The following is a 19,467-nucleotide window of genomic DNA, read 5'->3' as shown; positions in this document are numbered from 1 at the left end:
ACTTTGCCTCTAAGATCCTGGCCCCCAACCCCTCCCCTCTGCCTTTCTGGAAGGCAGATTCCTCCCTCCCCCTCACGTCCAGATCTCCACTCAGGCCCTGGCCCCACAGCCCCAGCTCTCACTGGTGGTGATGGTCTTGGAGGCAGGAGGGCCCCAGTTAGTCCCTCGAAGGGCACGGACGGTGACCTGGTACTCCTGACCAGGGGCCAGTCCTCTCTGGTCATAGGCTGAGGCAGAGCTGGGCACCCGCGCCATGAATGGGGGGCTCGCCCCATGCGTCTGCAAGAGAGAGAGACCAGGTGGATCAAGGCTGGCACTCCTGCCCTGCTGCTCTGTCCCCCTTGTACTCCTTTCACCAATTCCAGGCAGTGTCAACCCGGGACTATGTAGACCTTGGCCCCGTACAGCTGGGGAGCATGGGTGGTGACAGCAAACGAGCTAGAACACTTACTCCATGCCAGCTACTGTTTAAGGCAACTTATGTAATAAACTCACTTAATCCTCATACAAACCTTATCAGGCAGGTCGTATTCCCACTAGACAGATGAGGAAACTGAGGTACAAAAGGATGAAAAGTATCTTGCCCAAGGTTACCAACATTGAATGTGGCAGGGATTTAAACCCAGGCAGTGTGACCTCAGAGTCCCCTCTCATGGGCACTGTCTTTTAGCCTACTCATCAGCTATCTGCCAGAGCTCTCCCTGACACACCCGGTCTCTCCCTCTGGCTGCACCCCCCACCCCAACTTCCTTAGCAGGACAAAGTTTCTCCTAAGCTTACTCCTGTCAGAACAGATGAAGTAGATGAGGGGTGCCCCTTCAAGCCTCACTTCCTCCTTAAAGCATCTGCCCAGGCTTGAGCCTCCCCACGGACAGCTGCCCCTGGCTGTGTAATCTGGGTGTGACCTATGGCATGACATTTCCCTTTAGGCATTTTTCTTGTCTCCTCAGCAGGGTTGTGGGCCCCTCAAAAAAAGGCCCATCTGCTCAGAGTTTCACAAATTTGTTTCCCGATTTCATACCTGGCACCATGCTGGGCATTGGAGGCACAAAAATAAAAGATATGGTCCCTGTTCTCAGATAGCTCATGCTCTGGTAGCTAAATCTATGGCCACATCTTATACCCAAATCTCTATGTGTAGTACATGCCTGTGAGAAAACAACCCTCCTCCAAGTGTGGAAGTAAGGTACTATGATTATTTGTGGTGACCCCCGGAAATCTGCTAGCCCCTGCTAACGCCGGGTTCTCCTAGAGTGCCAGCCGCTGGGGGGACAGGAGGAACTAGACATCCATCCAACAGCACATTTCACTGGGCTGTCTGTCCAGCTAGGACAGCTTCTAAGGACGCTCTGTTCTGCTTAGCTATGTTGGCGGTGATGGGGATACCTGCATTCAGCCAAGTAGGATTGGAAATTTCAAAAGGTACTCTCCTAAACCAAGAGAATGGGTGGGGAAATCAACACAGCAAACACCAAAGTATAAAAACAGATGAGAGGCCACGTAGAGATTTCTGGGTTGAGGATGAATAAAGCTTTGTCTGAGTTTTCTTGGCTGAAAAGGTACCCTGGGCACACATGACCCCTTTCCTTCGCACCTCCTACTCTCCCTGCCCGAGGGTACCCCAGCCCAGGAGGCCTCGGGTTAGCCTCAGCTCAAGGCCTCCCAAATCCTCCTCCTCCCCACTTACTCTCTCTGTACCCCCAACCCACCACACACACACACACACACACACACACACACACACACCTTGTGTGCTCCCTGATCATGTCTGGTCCTTTTAGGAAGACAAGCCCAGCCGAAGGTCTCCTCCCTTCAGACCACCTACAAGAACCTTTTACACATGTCTTTGTCCCTCCTGAGATCCATTTGGGAACAGTCCCCTGAAAGTCCCACCGTCAGCACCATCCGGCTGGTCTGAGGCAGGCTCCCTAGCCAAATGCTGGCAGCTGGCTCTGCGCCTTGGTGAAAGGTTGGCTGTTTCACTGACTGTACCTGGCGAGTTTCTAATCCCATTCTCAGTATCAACCTTGTGGCCCCAGGTGGGGGACTCCACCTTGGCTGGTCCCTGGAGCTTACCGCACCCCTCAGCCCCCTTTTCAGATCAGACCCAAACACAAACTTTTCTGAGGCTGCAAGGTCTTGTGTCCCAATGAACACTTGGTGTAGCTCTGGTTTGCAGGCTGCAGAATGCATCCAGACACGGAATACCTGAACCTCTTTCTGTTCAGGGGCTCACCTCCCTCAGTTTCCTCATGCTTTCTCTCACATTCATAGAGGAGTCAGCATTTTGCAAAATAGCAACATTACTTAATTAAGTTAGTGGTCCTCAGTCTTGGGGTGTGTCAGAATCACCTGGAGGGCAGTTATTGGGCTTCACCCCCAGAGGTTCAGATTCATTCGATCTGGGGGCAGAGTCCAAAATTTGCATGTGTAACAAGCTCCCAGGTGGCACTAATGCAGCAGATCCAGGACACACACTTTGAGAACCACTGGGTCAGAGTAACATGCCACGCATGCATGGAGAAGGAGAATTGTTCCTCTCTGGTGTTCTGAAAATCATTCCAATAATTAAGTGTGTCCCTTGGCCGGGAAAAGCAGAGTCTGGGCTTCGACAGAGAAGTGTTTCCGGATAAGGTAGAGACAGGCTTCTAGGAAGATGGCAGTGGCCAAAGGACAGCCAGCTACTGAATATATTTTGTGCCAACAGAAGTGGACAGAGAGCACTGGCCAGGGCAAGGCTCAATTCCAGGGGCAGCCAGAGAAAGTATAGAAAGCATAGTCTGAAGGCCAGTAGCACAGGCTGATGTGGAATCTAACTGGGGTGTCTACAGACCAATCTTACAGGAGCATTTTTCACAGCTGGGCTCAGAGAGAACCCTGAATGTGACAGAGGCCCATACCCAGACCAGAGCAGATGAGCTGACAGCATAGCCAAGCGGGGCACAGGCCAGCTCCACACCATCAGCCCCATGGTGAGGGAGGGAGCCTAAGGCTTCAGCTGGGAAGCTGCACCTCTTAAGAACACCCAAGGCTGGGCTCATACTTAACAGCAGGAGACAGTGCTGCCCTTCAAGCTCCTTCCATCCATCTCAAGTGTTTATTTTAATTCCACTTTCCCTGAAGTTTCTTTGGAAAGTTCCTTTTAAAAGTCCCACCCTCTCAAGATTAGAACTATGTAAATAATATACACAGAGAAGAGAGTGGGAGAAACACTTTAAAATGTTCACAGTGTTTGTTTTAATGTGAAGCAGCCAAGAATTGTTTTTTTCTAGTTGCCAAATTCTTGTCTTGTGATTAAACTATTTTTATAACAACAAAATTTTTTTTAAACAGAAGAAAAAAATCCAAGCTGTCTTTGTTGTACAGCAAAGTGGGGATTTCTGCTTCTGCTTCTTTCAGGGAGTGAGGAGAAACAACATGGCGGGGGTCTGACTTTGGGGGAATAATTAGAAGACTTAGAATAACAAGGCCAGTTGAGTGGCGATGACAGCCAGTACCTCTGAGCTGCCCCTTCTGTCCTAGAGCCTTCCTAGGGTTTAGGCCTGGGAGTTATTTTTTTTTTCCAAAGTCCGAGCTGGGCAGAAAGATGAGGGTAACATGGCCAACCCGCCCTGGCCATTTCTGGGATGATGCAGGAAAACATGAGTTGGACAGTAGAAATGTCAGATGATTTGGAGCTGGAAGACTAAACACATCAGAAAAGCCCAATCTGCACAAAGGGAGGTCTCTAATGAGAGACCACAAGGCTTTGTCCTTAGGGTGCCCCCCAAATATTTTAAGAGCGAGTTGGAAGGAGACAGAGAAAGGATGCTTTGCAATGCACTGACGACATAGAGGCGGGAGAACCACTTCACAGACTCAGAATTATTGCCGTAGCCTGGACAGCTTGGCTGAAACCAAAAAAGATAACATTGGACAGAGCCAACTGCAAAGCCCTATATTTAGGCTAAAAAAAAGGGTATATAGTTGAATGCTATCTTTTTTCCTTCCTTCTTTTGTTCTCTCTTTTTCCCTTATTTGTCTCTGTTTTCTAGTTTCTACAATAAGCCTATATGACTTTTATAATAAGAAGTTATTTTAAAAAAACAAATATGATCAAAACAGCTGACAGTTTGTGTGACCACAAGTTAATATATGTAAACTCTGAGAAAAGTGCCAGTCTTCAGAGTCAGCCAGGTGAATGATGGGGTTCCTTTCTGCACCCACGTTCTGGGGTCACATGCAAAAAGCGGAAGGCACTAGAAGAGGGACATCTGGAAGTGAAGAATTCAAGAACAAAGCCCAAGGGAAGAGGGGTGGAAGAACCAGTGGGTTCTGCCTGTGAGAATGAAGGGTGACGTGACGGTTGCTGTCTGCAATCCCTGAAAGCCTGTGGTGTAGGATGTAGGAGAAGCAGAAAAATACTCTGACTGTTGGTGAAGGCGCAGCAAGGGCTACTGGGTGGACATCGGAATGGGGCAGATTTGAACTCAGCAACAACAAAAAGAACTAACAGTGATGACCAAGAAAGGACTGGACAGCCTCAGGAAGTACTGAGCTCACTGTCATCAGAGGTGTTCCAGCAGCAATGGGCCAATGCTTGCTGGAGATGCTACAGAGGCCTGCTGCGCCCCGTGTGGGGCAGGGTGAGAAGGCCTTTATAGCAGCTTCAGGAACCCAGACATGTGGACTCAACTACTGGTCACCTGGAATGCCCTACATGTGGTGAGCATCCCGTCCCCCGGTCCTACCCACTCAGCCCCCTCCTGGAGCGTGGCTCTCACCGTGGGGATGAACTGAATTTCATAAGCATCCACAGGGCCAGGAGCCCGCGTCCACTCTGTCCGAACTGTCGTCTCCTCCAGTAGGTGCATCCTTATGCCCTCGATGGCTGGCACCTCTGCCCAAGAGAATGGATATGGGAAGCTGGTTTAGCCCAAGGCAGCCCCCACCCCCTACCCCCGACCACCACCATCACAGGCCCCCCTACTCGGGGCCACACTAGGAGATCTATACCAGTTCCCACTCTTCTCTGAGGGTGGGGCAAAGCTAGCAAAGGTCTGAACAGGCCCTGGGTCTTTGCCCACAGCTCTAAGAACACAGAATCTCCCCAAAAGCAACCAAAGGGGCATCCAACCTGCTCATGAGAGCATCAGAGATCTGAAAGCAGGTCCTGCCTGCAGTCGTGCCCCCAAGGCTCTGCTGCCCCAGGTGGACACTGACTCCCTGGCTCCTCTGACTGCCCACTCCCCTCATACATGACCTTCCTCCACTCTTCCTCCAGGTCCCTGGGGTCCTAGGCCTCCAAAGGGGGCCTTCCCACTGGCTCAGATGCCCAGTCCCTGACAGAGCATACTGGGAAAGACTGCCCGCTCACCTTCTCCACAATCCTCCCCTGCATAGCCGGCTTGGCAGACGCAGCGGCCCTCAAGACACTCTCCTCGGCCGAGGCAGTCCCCAGGGCACGTCTGAATGGCGCAGTCTGGGCCTCTGAAGCCCTCGACGCATACACACTGGCCGGCTCGGCACAGTTCCCGGGGCCCGCAGCCCCCTGGGCAGGCACTGGCGGGGGGCTCTTCCTGCCCACAGTCCTCGCCGCTGTAGCCCGCGCGGCACACGCACGCTCCCTGCACACACCGCCCACGGCCCCGGCAGTTGGCGGGGCAGGTGCGGGTGGCGCAGGAGGGTCCGGTGTAGCCTGAGTCGCACACACAGTGTCCATCCTCACAGCGGCCGCGCCCGTGGCAGTTGGAGGGGCAGGTACGGAGGGCACAGTCCTCTCCCACGTAGCCCTCCCAACAGGTACACAGACCATCCTGGCACACGCCGCGCTGGCTGCAGTCGCGCGGGCATCGCCTCACGCCGCAGTCGTCGCCCGAGTAGCCGTCGTCGCACACGCAGCGCCCGTCCAGGCACTGGCCGCGGCCTCGGCAACTTCCGGGGCAGCTGCGCACGCTGCAGTCCTCTCCCTCGTAGCCTGCGTCGCACGCACACACGCCGTCCTCGCAGTGGCCGCGACCGCGGCAGTCCCCGGGGCACCGACGGCTCCCGCAGTCCTCTCCCGTGAAGCCTGGGTTGCACACGCAGCGGCCGTCGACGCAGCGCCCGCGCCCACGACAGTCGCCAGGGCAGGCCCGCGTGCCGCAGTCCCGGCCAGTATACCCAGGCCAACACACGCAGCGGCCACTCTCGCAACGGCCCCGGCCGCGACAGTCTTCAGGACAGCTGCGCACGCCGCAGTCCTCACCGCTGTAGCCCGCGTTGCACACGCACACGCCGTTCTCGCAGCGCCCGCGGCCCCGACAGTCGCGCGGGCAGGCGCGCGCGCCGCAGTCAGGCCCCGTGTACCCGGGCCAGCACACGCAGCGGCCGTCCTCGCAGTGGCCCCTTTGGTTGCAGTCGCCGGGGCAGCTGCGCACGCCGCAATCGTCCCCGCTGTAGCCCGCGTCACAGATGCATTCGCCGTCCTCGCAGCGCCCGCGGCCTCGGCAGTCGCGTGGACACGTCCGTGTGCTGCAGTCCTCGCCCGCGTACCCGGGCCAGCACACGCAGCGGCCATCCACGCAGCGCCCACCCTCACCACAGTCCCACGGGCAGCTCCGCGAGCTGCAGTCTTCGCCAGCATAGCCAGGGTCACAGACGCAGCGCCCGTCCTCACAGCGCCCCTTCTGGCTGCAGCCCCGGGGGCAGCTCCTCACCCCACAGTCCTCGCCAGTATAGCCGGGGTTGCACACGCAGCGCCCATTTACGCAGCGCCCCTTCTGGCTGCAGCCTCGAGGGCAGGAGCGCAGGCTGCAGTCGTCGCCTGAGAAGCCGGCCTGGCACACGCACACGCCCTGCACGCAGCGCCCCCGGCCGTGGCAGTCCCCGGGGCAGGAGGGCCAGCCACAGCTGGGGCCGGTGTAGCCAGGGAAGCACACGCAGCGACCAAGGACACAGCGCCCCTGATCGTTACAGTCATCTGGGCAGGACCCCAAAGCTGAGGGTGGGGAGGAAAGGGGCACCCCAGCGTCTGTGGGGTCCGAGCATGTGGGCCCATCCCAGCCTGGCTCGCAGGAGCAGGCGCAGCGGCTCAGGTCAAACACACCGTGAAGACTGCAGAGACTACGAATATCTGTCTGGCCTGGAGAGTGAGAGGAGGGCCTCAGTCTCCCTGGGGGAGAGGGTGAGCCCAAATGTGTTCCCCTGAATTGGCCCTTCCGGCTGAGCCAGCCTCATTTCATAAGGCCATCTTAGCTTCCAGCTGCTCCTTGTCACCATATGTGGTCTCCCAGAGCCTTAGCGTAGGGGTGGGGGGTGGGGGTGGAGAGTGGGGAGACTGAATCTAGCTGGGAGGCTCCCTTCTCCAAGTTGTGCTCTGGGCTGCATTCCCCACTCCCAAGGGTGAGGAAGGGGTGCCTTTTCTAATTCATGCCCAAGTCCTGTATAGACTAGCGATGCCCACCCAACTTCTCCACCTGCCTCTTTTTCTGTGCCTCCTCCTGTAGTCACCTCCTTACCTGTGCCAGCCTGAGCAGCAGCAGCAGGACAACATCCCCCAGTGCACTGTTCCTTGAGCCCCTTCACCAGCTCCTCCAGTATCTCTAGTCGGACCCTCAGGGCCTGTACCTCTGAAGCCGGGACGGGGGGTTCAGTGCCTGGGGGGCAGCCACAGCCAGCCGAAGGGGGCAGGTTAATGCGGTGGGTGAACACCACCTGCTTTTCCCCTCCTTCTACGGTGTGCTCGTAAAGCTGAGAAGAGGGGTTCCCCCTTCTTGATTCAGCTGTGAGGCCCCCTGGCTGAGGAGGGGGCCGTGAGGCTGGGAGCGGCATATTGGAACGTGAAGAGAAAGGGCCAGCTCTGACTGTGCCCAGCAGCACCAGGAGGGCCAGGTTGGAGGTTAGGGAACATTGGTTTGGCATCATTCAGGAGGCTGCAGGGAGAGAGGACAGGTGTGAGAGCAGTTTCATAGAAAAAGATAAGCTATCCACCCCCCTCAACACACACATTCACAGTCCCACCACCCACAACTACCGTGTTCCCCCCAAAATAAGACTTAGCTGTACAATCAGCTCTAATGCGCCTTTTGGAGCAAAAATTAATATAAGATCCGGGTTATAGTAAAATAAGACTGGGTATTATATTATATTAATTATATTATATTATATTTATTATATTATATTATATTATATTATATTATATTATATTATATTATATTATAGACCCAGTCTTATAGTAAAATAAGACCGGGTCTTATTTTGGGGGAAACACGGTAACCCACTCAACTCACATAAAGGTCCACCTGTAGCCTGTACCTCCGGGGAGAGAATTTATGCCTGCCCCTCTTTGTGATGTCATTTGGTTGCTGTGCTCCCATCTCTTACTGCTGTCCCACCCACACCACTCCCTTGTTTGTTACACAGGCACTAAGGGCCTTTGCACTGTATGTTCCTTCTCTCTGGAGTGCTCTTCACTCAGCTCTTAAAGGCGGGCTCCTTCTTGTTCAGATCTTAACTCATACATCCTCGACGACCAGAGGCCTTCCTTGCTGCCCCGTCGGAGCATTACTCTCTATCTCAATGTCCCACTTACGTTCATGGCATTCACTGCTGCCTGAATCATCTGTCCAGCACGGGTTTGTTACCTTTCTCCCACTACTAGAATGGGAACTCCACGAGATCAGGGACCTCACCTGTCCTGGCTCAGCGGTGTGCCTGTATCTGGCACACAGGAGCTGTCCAACACGTTTATGTTGAATGGATTAGTGGATAAGTACATAAGGACAATTCTCCCACAAGGACCTGAACCCCAGCCTCCACCGTCTTCTTAGGAACCTTAAGGTGCAGATTATCCGCTCTCTCTTTTATTCAACCTCTGTCAACTAGATCCTTCTCATCAGCTCATATGAGCTCAAATAGCTCCCATTAAAAAAAAAAAAACACAAAAAAAAAAACCACACCTCTTTCTCAGGACTTACATGAGCAAGTAGGGAAACTTGTTATAAAGGTGCAAGAATAGACAGAACAGAACAGGGTCCAGAAACAGACCCACACATATGTGGTCACCTGATTAATGACAAAGGTGTCACTACAATTAAGAGGAGACGAATTTTTTTTTTAAATAAATGGTGCTGGGTCAACTGAAAATCCATATGGGAAAAAACCCTGTCTCTACCTTATGCCCACATACAGAAGTTAATTTGAAATGAATCCAATGGGCCCAACTGTGAAAGGTAAAGCAATACTTTTCAGAACAATATCTTGTAGAATATAGATAATCTTTATAGACTTGGAGTAAGCAAAGATTTCTTAAAACTTGCCCCACAAAACTTTAACCATAAAAGATTTCACACAAAACTTAGCCACAAAAAAGAGACATACATTGGACCACATTGAAACTGATAACTTCTGGTCATCAAAAGACACCATTAAGAGAATAAGAAGGCAAGACACAGACTGGGAGAAAATACAGTTGACCCTTGAACAAAGCAGGGTTGAACGGCTTGGGCCCACTTATACGCAAATTTTTCCAATTGACCCTCAGAGCTCGACCCTGCCTTGTTCAACGGTCAACTGGCAGTTGGAAATCCAAGTACAGAGGGCCGGTTGTAGTTATACGTGGATTTTTGGAGGGGACTGTTGGCGCCCGAAACACTACCCCCCACCCTGCACTGTTCAAGGCTCAACTGTATGTGAGATATGTCAGGGAGGAATATATATATATATATATATATATATATATATATATATATATATATATATATAGAGAGAGAGAGAGAGAGAGAGAGAGAGAGAGAGAGAGAGAGAGAGGGGGGGGGGGAGGGAGAGAGACAGAGAGAGAGGTTAAAACCTAAAACCTAAAATAAAGGGCAGGCTCTGTGGCTCTGTGGCTCAGGTGGTGGAGCACCATAGTCCTAACACCAAGGTCGCTGGTTCGATTCCCACATGGGCCAGTGAGCTCCACCCTCTATAGCTAAGATTGTGAACAACAGCTCTCCCTGAAGCTGGGCTGCCATGAGCAGCCGGAGATTGGCGTGAGCTGCCCCAGGATGCTGTGTGCTGCCATGGGCTACAGTTGGCGAGAGCTGCCGTGGGCTGCCGTGAGCTGCTGTGACCAACCGGTGACCGACTGCCTCAGCCAGGGGGAGCGCAGGCTCATAAGACCAGCATGGGCCAGGGAGCTGTGTCCTACACAACTAGACTGAGAAACAATGGCTTGAACCGGAGTTGGGGGGGGGGGAGACAGAAGAAGGGGGGGAGAATCTAAAATAAAGAACTTCAAAACAAAGACAACAAATAAAAGACAAGCAACCTAGTTTTTTAAATTGGCAAAAGACTTAATTAAACAGGTACCCCAGAAAAGAATACAGTATATCCAAAGGGCCAATAAACACAGTTATAACATCACTAGTAATCAGGGAAATGCAAATTGAAACCACAAAGAGATGCCACGAAATATCCACCTTCGAATGGCTAAAATTAAAGGAACTGCCATTGCTCGATATTGACAAGAGTATGAAGCAACTGGAACTCTCATCTGTTGTGAAAAGGAGCATAAATTGGAGCAAGCACTTTGGAAAACTGGCAGTATCGACTAAACCATATAGCCTATAACCTGGCAATTCTACTTCTTGGTAGATATCCAGTGGAAATGACTTCACATATCCTCCAAAAGACATGTACAAGAATGTTCATGAGATTTATTTGTATTAGCACAAACTGGAAATAACTCAAGTGTCCATTAATAGTAGAATGGATAAACTGTGGCATAGTCATACAATGGAATACTATACAGCAATGAAAAACACCCTCTTGCTACATGCAACAAGAACAATTTTCACACACATAATGCTGAAACCACACACACACACACACACACACACACATCATTCCAAATGATACTATTTATACGAGGTTCAAAAACAAGTAGAGTGAATCATTGCTTTTAGATGACAGAACAAGATGGCTTTCAGGGGTAGTACTGACTGGGCGGAGGCACGGGGGGAGGGTCTGGAAATCTTTTGCACCTTGATCTGTGTGGTGGTTAAACAGATGTATACATATTCAAAAATTGAGCTACACACTTAAGGTTTGTGCGTTTCAGTATATGAAAGTTATACCTTAAAATAAAGGACAATACCTCCCCAATCCCATACTCCCTTCAGCCACTGTACATTGCTCTCCTCTACTTCATGGCACAGTTGTCAAAGATTGACCTGCACTTGCTATTTCTGTTTCCCCATAGCCATGCACACCTCAGTCCACTCAGACCTGGCTGCCGCACCTCCTTCAAGCCACCACACAGCCTTCCCTACGGTCTCCCAACGATCTGTGTCAAAATATCTAGGAGACATTTGTCTTCATCTTACTTGACCTCTCTCAAAATCACTAAACACTGCTGACCACATCTTCTGTTTTAAGACATGTTGTATCTGTGCTGTCACTATGGCAGCCAGGAGAGTTACGTGGCTCTTGAACACTTGAAATGTGGCAAGAATGGATGAGGCACTGGATTTTTTTCAGTAGTGTTTAGAAGCTCCCCAGCTGATTGCACCCAGAGGTGAGACCTGCTGCTCTAGGCACCCACCTAGGTACCTTCACCAGACCCATGACTATAATTTCCAAACTACCCTCCAGTTTATAACACTAACCTAGTTATCTCCTCTTCACTCCGAGCAATCTATCCAACTGCCTACTTGGCCTCTCCTCTTGGGAACCCCAAATTCAGCATGTCTGAAACTGAACTCATGATCGTCCTCTCTGTGCTCCATCCCCTCTCCGTGTTCTCCATCGCAGCTCACGGCCCCACCATGCATCCAGCTTTACAAGCCAGAAACCTAACAGCCCATTCAACACCATCACCTTTCATCATATTTACCCACATTTTCTCATGAACATCTCTTTAGTTTGCTTATTTCTCTCACCAACATCATCGTCCAAGTTATTGCTTGATAACTGCAGTTGCCTCCTAGCTGGTCCCTCTGCTTCCACTCTTGCCTCTTACAGTCTTGAAAAGGCAACGAGGATGTCCCTCCTCCCCCTAAAAACTCCTGGGTGTCTCCCTTCCGAATTCTCTTCAAACACACCGTGTGGCCCTGCTGCCCTCTTGCACCTCATCTCCCGTGACTCTCCCCTCCCCCATTGCACTCCCACAGGTGTCCAAGTCCCTGCTGCCTTCCCAGTGCGGTCCCATCCACGCGGGCTGCTCTTCCCTTTCCTCTTGGCCTCCTGTCCTTCAGGTCTCAGCCCCACATCATGCCCTCAGGGGAGCTTTTCTGCCCAGGTCACGTCCCCCTATCATGTGATATCATAGCACCAGCAACTCTCGTCTGTAGTATTTACAACATTTTGTAATCACATATTTATTTGTAAGATTATTTCATTACTTTCTTGCCCACATTCAGTCTTGCCCGTGAGTGTTTACGGTCTATGGAGGCAGCCATAGCACCTGTTTTTCTCTTGGCTGTTGTATCCTTGCATCTGTGCTCAATAAACGTTTATTGATTAAATGACTGAATGAAAAGTTCAATTTAAGCCGAGGACTAGCTTCAGGGCTGAAACCAAGGACAGGACCACGGACAGTATCTGGGACTGGAAGTTGATTCAAAACAGCAGCTGGGGCAGAGAGCTGGCCAGGTGTGGATCCTGGCAGGGCCAGCTGGTACAAGCACTTTGGGAAACTTTGGCAGAACCTGCTAAAGCTATATGCAAACCATGTGACCCAACAATTCCATCCCGGGGCATACCCACCATAGAAGTACTACTCAATCTGGGAACTATCCAAATGTCTCCATCAGTAGACGGGATTAAATAAAGTGGTTTATTCACACAGTGGAATGAAATAAAGCAATGAGACCACTACACCTATATGCAATGGACAGATCTCACTAACGTGGGGTTCAGCAAAAGCAGCCAGACACAAAAAAGGACATGTTGTAAAATTGTATTTATATGAAATTTGAGGAAAGCTAATGTTAATTTATAGTGAGTTACAAGTCAGAAATGTGGTGCTCTTGGGGGAACAGTGACGACAAGGGGCATGTTGGGGGAATCTGGGGTGCTAAGAATACCCAGTTTCTTGATGTGGGTGCTGGTTACCTAGTTGTTTATTTGTGAAATTCAATGAGGCAAGGATTGGGGAGCACAGGGAGAGAAGGGTTAGCGTGTAAAGATAGTGGGGCACTCAAGGTGAGCCGGGAGAGGGGGCTCTGGTGAACACCGGAGAGTGGAGGGGGCGCCCGGAGTTCAGTTCAGGAGAAGGTTAAGGAGAGGCGTGGGCTGGGCCTGGTTTTGCAGACCAGAGAGGCTAGAGAGAGGAGGGCGGGTGCCCGCAGAGGCGACGGGGACATGACTGGGCGTCCCCGCAACACACATGCATTCCTGGCTCCTACTCTTCAACTTCTCCTCTGGGTCTGAGAAAAAGGGTGTTCTCAGGGCTACCGGCCACTCCACTTGGCCACCAGCCCACAAAAGATGAAAACAGAGCAGGACCAGGGGATGGAGCGTTTCTACACCAAGAGCCACCCTGCGGGACAAAGGCAGGCGAGAGGCGTGGCGTGCAGCCGCTTTTCTCTGAGTGCCTCAGCCCTTCTCTCAGCTTGGGGTGTAGCCTGAGTGTGAGGTGGGGTGCGTCTCCCCAAATCCTGCCACCCTGTGTCTAAAGCCGCACATATCACAGGTGCATGCACACACAAGTACATGTGCACTTAAAGTACACGTGGGTGTGCTCACCCACCAGTGCAAATATTTAGACATACTCGTACACACATATTCATGCCAACAAACCTGCATCTTTGCAGATGCACGCGCACACTCCCAATGTCCCCTTCATGCTCCTCCACACCCCGTCATCAGCGATGCCTAGGAAAGCTGATTTCTCCTTGGCTCAGAGGGCAGCTCTGAGAGTCAAAGAGCTTAGTAGGAGTGAAGGGTACCAATCAGGAGGCCCTTCTCCAGGGAGAACAGAGGCTGCGTGATGCCCCACAGCCCTGGTGGCCTTTGGGAGTTGTCCAGTACCCCCCCAACAAACACACACACACAATTGGATCCCAAGTCTTTCCCCATGTGCTAGGCGGAGGGCTAGGGCGCCTGCAGCAGGCAGGACAGAGGCTGGGAAGTAGCTCGGCCGGCCTGAGAGCAGAGGAGCGGCCCCCCCGCAGGCCATACCGCCAGAGCCTCTTCCCCCAACGCCCTCTCCTGCCGTCACGCCACCCCTCCCTCCCATTCCCCACTTCCAACTCTTGAAAGACCTCCCCATTTCTCTCAGCATTAGGAAAGCAGGGAACTTGGGTGTCTCTTGAGTTTCCCCCTCATCTCCCCTATCGCAGCATCTGGGGAGCCTTCCTGCAGTGGGGACAGGGGACGTGGCCTCACCCTCTTGGCATCCTCCCCACAGCTGGACGGCTGGCAGGAGGGGGCATCTTCCCGAGCTGTGACTCAGCTTGCCAGGTATTCATGCTGTGGCCAACTTTGACACTTGGCTCATCAGGGACTGAAGGTCCCCAGAGGTGGAGAGAGGGCCTGGCTTCCGTGAGGGATGTTCCATGAGGTTCCCCGTGCCTCCCTCTGCCACTCATGTCACATGAGGACTGAAGACAGAAGGATTCCAGGAGTGTGAGAGGAAGGAGGGAGATGAGGAGGGTCCCAGATATTGGAATGGAACCAGGTGGTAAAAAGATGCCAAGCAGGGGCAAGTTGGGGGCCCTGATACCCCTCATTCCGGGGAGCTGCTGGGCCAGGGGAATGGAAACAGTAAAAGACCGGATTTCAGAACCCCCAGGGGGCAATGAGAGACAGGAAGGCAGATTTTGGTCCTGCACTGAGTGACCAGGACTCAAGGGAAAGGCAGTGTGAGGAATTGAGGTGCTGGGTCCCCGGGAATTTGGAGGCTGGGCTGGGGAAAGAGGGGTAGGCTGGAGATCTGGAAGCGGGCGGGGACTGGAAGCGGACAGACAGCAGCTGCGGTGTTTCCGAGCTGCTTCCCAGTAGTTCCTTTCCGTTCATTTCCAGTTGTTTCCAAGCCATGAAATTCTTTCCAGGCGAGATAAGGGGCCCACCCGCCCCACCCGGGGTGTGTCACGTGTATGGGGGGTTCAGACGGACAGAAGCAGGGGGAGCCTGGAAGGGGGTTGGATGAAAGACCGACCCCTGGGCCCCTGGAGGCATCTCTCAGTCGTTCCAGCCCTGCTGAACCGTGAGTCATGGGTGCAGAGCTCTGGGCCAAGAACAAGTTTTAGGATCCTCTTTGCAGGCTCTGTGCCCTTCCCAGACCTGGGAGTCCTGCCTCTGCTCCATTTCAGCATTGCCTGAAGACTCAGGACCCCAGCCTTCCCTCCAAGGCCCTGCAAACCACATGCTGTCACCTGGACAGTCCCCATCTGGATGCCCAAAGAAGCTCCAGCCAGAGCATTTGGGGTTCCAACAGCACTTTCCTCCTGAGATTCAGCTGGCCACCAACTCAGCCTAGCTCCTGCTGCCCCCCAGCACAGCACCTCTGGGGTCCCTGAGCCCCCCTCACCAATAACCACCTCCACCTTGGTGCCACCATCTGATCCTGTCTAAACCCCACCCCTCCACCCATGCATTGACCCACCCTCCCAATACACCCTCTACAGGGAGTCCAGTCCCCAGTGCATGGTTCTGTTTCCTCTGCCCCAACAGAAAGTCCCTGCGCTGGGGACTCTCCTGAGACGGATCCTGCCAACCCTCCCAGGGATGTAGGGACAAGACAGTGTGCCCCACCTAGCCCCCACCTCGCCCGACTCTTCCCTCTCTCTCGCCAGGGCTCTGTCCTTACCTGGGCAGTGAGCGGCTGCAGTGCCTCTGCACCTGTCCTGTCCCCAACCTCGGAGGGGGCCCTCAGGGCAGGGCAGGGTGGGCTCCCCTTGGCAGCCCTGAGCTCCCTGATGTCCCTTGCTTGTTCCCTGCAGCAGGGGCTCACTGAGCCGCGCGACCCGTCGATCTAGGCAGCCAGCGACAGTGAGAAGGAGGGAGCCTGCAGCGAGCAGGGGGAGGAGAAGGGGAGGACCAGCATGCGGTCAGGGAGGGGAGCTGAGATAGGGCAGGCCCTCCCACCCCTCCCACCCCTGCCCTCACAGGCTACCTCTCCTCTCCTCCCGCTGTCACCGACCCCCTCAGTCTGGGATCAAGCACAGAGTCCCACAATACCCTCACCTCACCCCCTCTATCCTTGGTCCTACCTCCGCATCCTTCCCCATCTCACTTTTACTCTTCTTTCCCACCCTAATTTCTGCCCAACTTGACATCCTCCCCACCCTTGCATCATTTCTCCTCTCCCCCCACCATTTCCCCACCTGTTGCTCCTGCTCTGAGACCCGTTTTTCCCTCTCTACCAACACCTTCCCCATGGCCAGCCCCTCTCGTCCTCCCCTGCACCTCCCCTCCCACCTTTTCTCACCTAGGATGTTGCCCTGTCAGTGCCCAGCACGTCTGTGCCCCACTGATTCTCCCCTGGCAGTGTAAGGCAGGAGGAAACCTCCCTGGAGCCCAAATCCCTCTCGGACATGGGGCCTTCTCAGGGACTCCTTGCGGGGGGGGGGGGGGGGGGCCCAAGCCCCCCCTCGCCTCAATCCCTTTGCTCCCACCTATGCCGTCCTGGGGTCTCCTACCTTCTGTGCTTGCCCTGCCCTGCCCTGCCTCTCCCTGTGTGTTCTCATCAGCCCACCTCTTCTTCTAAGCTTGGGATCACCACCCCCTTTTATTCTCCCACCTCAGCAAAGTCCTGGAGAAATGGCAGATGGAGTTTGGGCACTGGCTGGCCAATGGTTTGGCTGAAAACAAGACATATAAAACTTGGGAAGGCAGCTGGGGTTCCGGGGAGACAGAGAAGGGAAGCCTGGAAGTTAGGAGAAAAGGTTAGTGATGGAGAAAGAGCCAGAGGCAGGAGGGAGATATGGGAGTGGGGCACAGATGGCAGGGAAGCAGAAGGGGACTAATGTCTGGGGGCTGCAGGGGAGCAGGGTAGGGAGAGTCGGGGGCTGGAGGAAAAAGGCACTTGGATCTCAGGCAGAGACGGGAAGACCGACACCAGAGGGCAGGCAGTAGACACACCCACCTAAGCCTGCTGGCTGTTGCTCTGGCCTCATTTCCCCCATGTGCTTGCTGTGCTGACAAGGGGCTGAAAAGAAGACTTCTGACACAGAGGAGAAATAGCCAGGCTGAGGGAGACTCCACCCCAGGTTTCACACTGAGGATAGAGTTCTTGCTACCCCGCTCTAAACCTCACCACTGAGGAGTAGCTCAGCCAAGTCACAAGTGAAAGGGACTTGTAGGAATCTGTATGTGGCTGATGCTGCCACTTGGGTCGGGGCGCAGGTGTCTGCACCCCACGTCAGATCCCCCTTGTTACAGGTGTCGTGTTCCTGGGCCAAGGCACACTGGGCCAGCAGCGGCTGTGCTAGATGCCCAGTTAGTCCCCTGTGGCTGAGGACAAAGGCTCTCGCACGGTGTCCCTGTGTGTGTCCGTGTGTCTGGGTGTGTGTGTGTGGCTGTTTTTTCCTGGCTTTGATGGGAAGATGAAGTCAGAATTTTGGACGGAGCTGGACTCAGCTTCCTTCCTCTGCCTTGGCCAGAAGCCCCCAAAGCCTGGAGTAGGTAAAAGCTTCCCTGAGATCTCTGGGCGGGGGTGGGGGAAAGTGGAGGGCAGGGTGAGGGTCTGAAACAGCATGACATGTGACATGGGGAGAGCATAGAGAATGGGTTTCCTCTGGTACCCACCCCATTCAGTAATTCTATCCTATGGTCATACCCACTTTTTTCTTTTTCCTGTCCTGTGCCTTATGTCTTGGTTTTGTTATTTAGCAAGTATGGCTGCCATCAAGTATAGCTGACCCACAGAGTGACTGGAAGACCCTGGACAGAAGCAAGAGCTGGAAGGGTGGTCCTGGGGTGTTTTGAAGTCCACTGCTGGGGACAGGCAGGGTGCCAAAGTCCCAGAGGGGAGTGTGGATTCCAGATGTTTACAAGCTAACGAGACATTTGAGGAAGCCACTGGAAGTTTGACAGACATAATTCCAGGTTCTGAGATAACCACTGTCTAAACTTTGATTCCCCTCGATTTTAAACCCAGGGGAATCAAAATTTGAAAGCCCCTGGAATTTAGGTTTTCACATCTCTCCAGGAGCTTATGTCTCATATATGTTATATCTCATCAGAACAGCACCAAGCCTTGCACAGAGCAGGTGCCTGAGAAATGCACATCAGCACTGACTTGTGAAAGGACTGGGCAAGGACGGCAGGGAGCCCCAGGAGTGAAGGCAGGGAAACCTCGTGGGGCTGCCTTCCCTGAGGTGTCCGGGTGACAGGCTCAAAGGTCAGGGCACTGTCGAGAACTGTGCACGTGCTCTGACTGCTCACTGTCCCCTCAGGCCAGTTGTCTTCAGCTCCGGACCTCCCTCCTTGAATGAACCTCCAAGTTCCTGGTAAGAGGATAAGAGCTAAGACATAGAAAGGGAGGAAAGGGAAAGACAAAGAGAAGGGAAGGAAGACAAAGAAGAGTAAGGGCAATTAAGGGCAAGGAGCTGAAGGATAAGGAGAGGGGCGGAAGACCGGCCAGGAGCTGCGATCCAAGGAAGCGGTCCCCGAGGGAAAGACAGAACACATTTGTACGGGGCTTCCGTTTACGAAGCGCTTTCCTACACAGTGCAGGCATTTTATTAATCCCGCTTTGTGGCTGAGGAAACGGAGGCTCGGGGATGTTAAGTGACATGTCCAAGGGGCTTTGCTGGTGGCGATGACGCTGGGCCTCAGCCCAGGTTTTCTGATTCCCAAGCCTGTATTCTCTCCCCTCCCTGAAGAAGAGCCCCAGAAAGACTAAAGACTTAAGACTTCAGACGGAAACAAATGCAGGGGCTTCTTGAAGGATGTGAGAAGTGGTGACCTGGATTTGTAGAGCTTCTTTCTGCATCACTATGCAGATTCAGTTAGGAGAAATTGCCAACTATTAGACGGGGTCAACAGTTTGTCATTGAGATTTGGGGGTGATAGTGAGGAGGGGAACTTGGAGAGAAAAGACTCAGCCTGAGATGAAAGATGGGAAGAGAACTAAGAGGCTGGGTAGGAAGGAGGCAAGAGGGCCACAGGAAGAAAGGTTTGGGCCCTAAGAACTTCCTTTGCCTGGAGATGTGGGTGTGGGGAGAAGGGAGGAGGGAGGACATTTCTATCTCGTGACAAAAGAAGGTCACACAATTGTTTTGTTCTGTGCTCTGGGGCGGGTGGGCGCCCATGTTTACCAGAGGGACCGAGGTCGCTGTGGCAACCACACATCTGGGCCCCTGAATCCAGATGTGCCGTATCCAGAAGCCATAGCAGAACGATGAGGCAAACGTTAGGCTCTCCAGTCCTGGCCCCCACAGCTGCGGAGAGCACAGAGGACTGGAGTGGGGAAGTGAAGGGAGAAGGGGGAGGAAGGAGGGGAGGGCTGAAGTGGGAGGGCAGCGGAAGTCATAGGGAGGGACAAGAACGTGGGCAAAGCAGTGGAAGGGGACCAGG

The 19,467-nt window shown here is 53.3% G+C and overlaps 1 protein-coding gene across 1 annotated transcript in view; it reads right to left on the bottom strand.

Moving 5' to 3' along the window:
- Window positions 1–17,395, bottom strand: part of TNXB (tenascin XB) — a 49,195-nt gene extending 31,800 nt beyond the window's left edge. The window contains 6 exon segments of the mRNA XM_088795864.1: window positions 123–279; window positions 4,764–4,879; window positions 5,357–7,102; window positions 7,479–7,892; window positions 15,755–15,952; window positions 16,688–17,395. Of these exon segments, the coding sequence (XP_088651990.1) occupies window positions 123–279; window positions 4,764–4,879; window positions 5,357–7,102; window positions 7,479–7,884 (2,425 nt within the window). The 5' untranslated portion in view covers window positions 7,885–7,892; window positions 15,755–15,952; window positions 16,688–17,395.
- Between the last annotated feature and the right edge of the window lie 2,072 nt (window positions 17,396–19,467).

This window comes from Rhinolophus sinicus, chromosome 2 (genome assembly GCF_057876585.1).
Source record: "Rhinolophus sinicus isolate RSI-liver-muscle chromosome 2, RSI-T2T, whole genome shotgun sequence".
Classification (NCBI taxonomy): Eukaryota; Metazoa; Chordata; class Mammalia; order Chiroptera; family Rhinolophidae; genus Rhinolophus; species Rhinolophus sinicus.
Note: the sequence above shows the minus strand (reverse complement) of the source record. Positions and strands in the feature narration are given on the sequence as shown.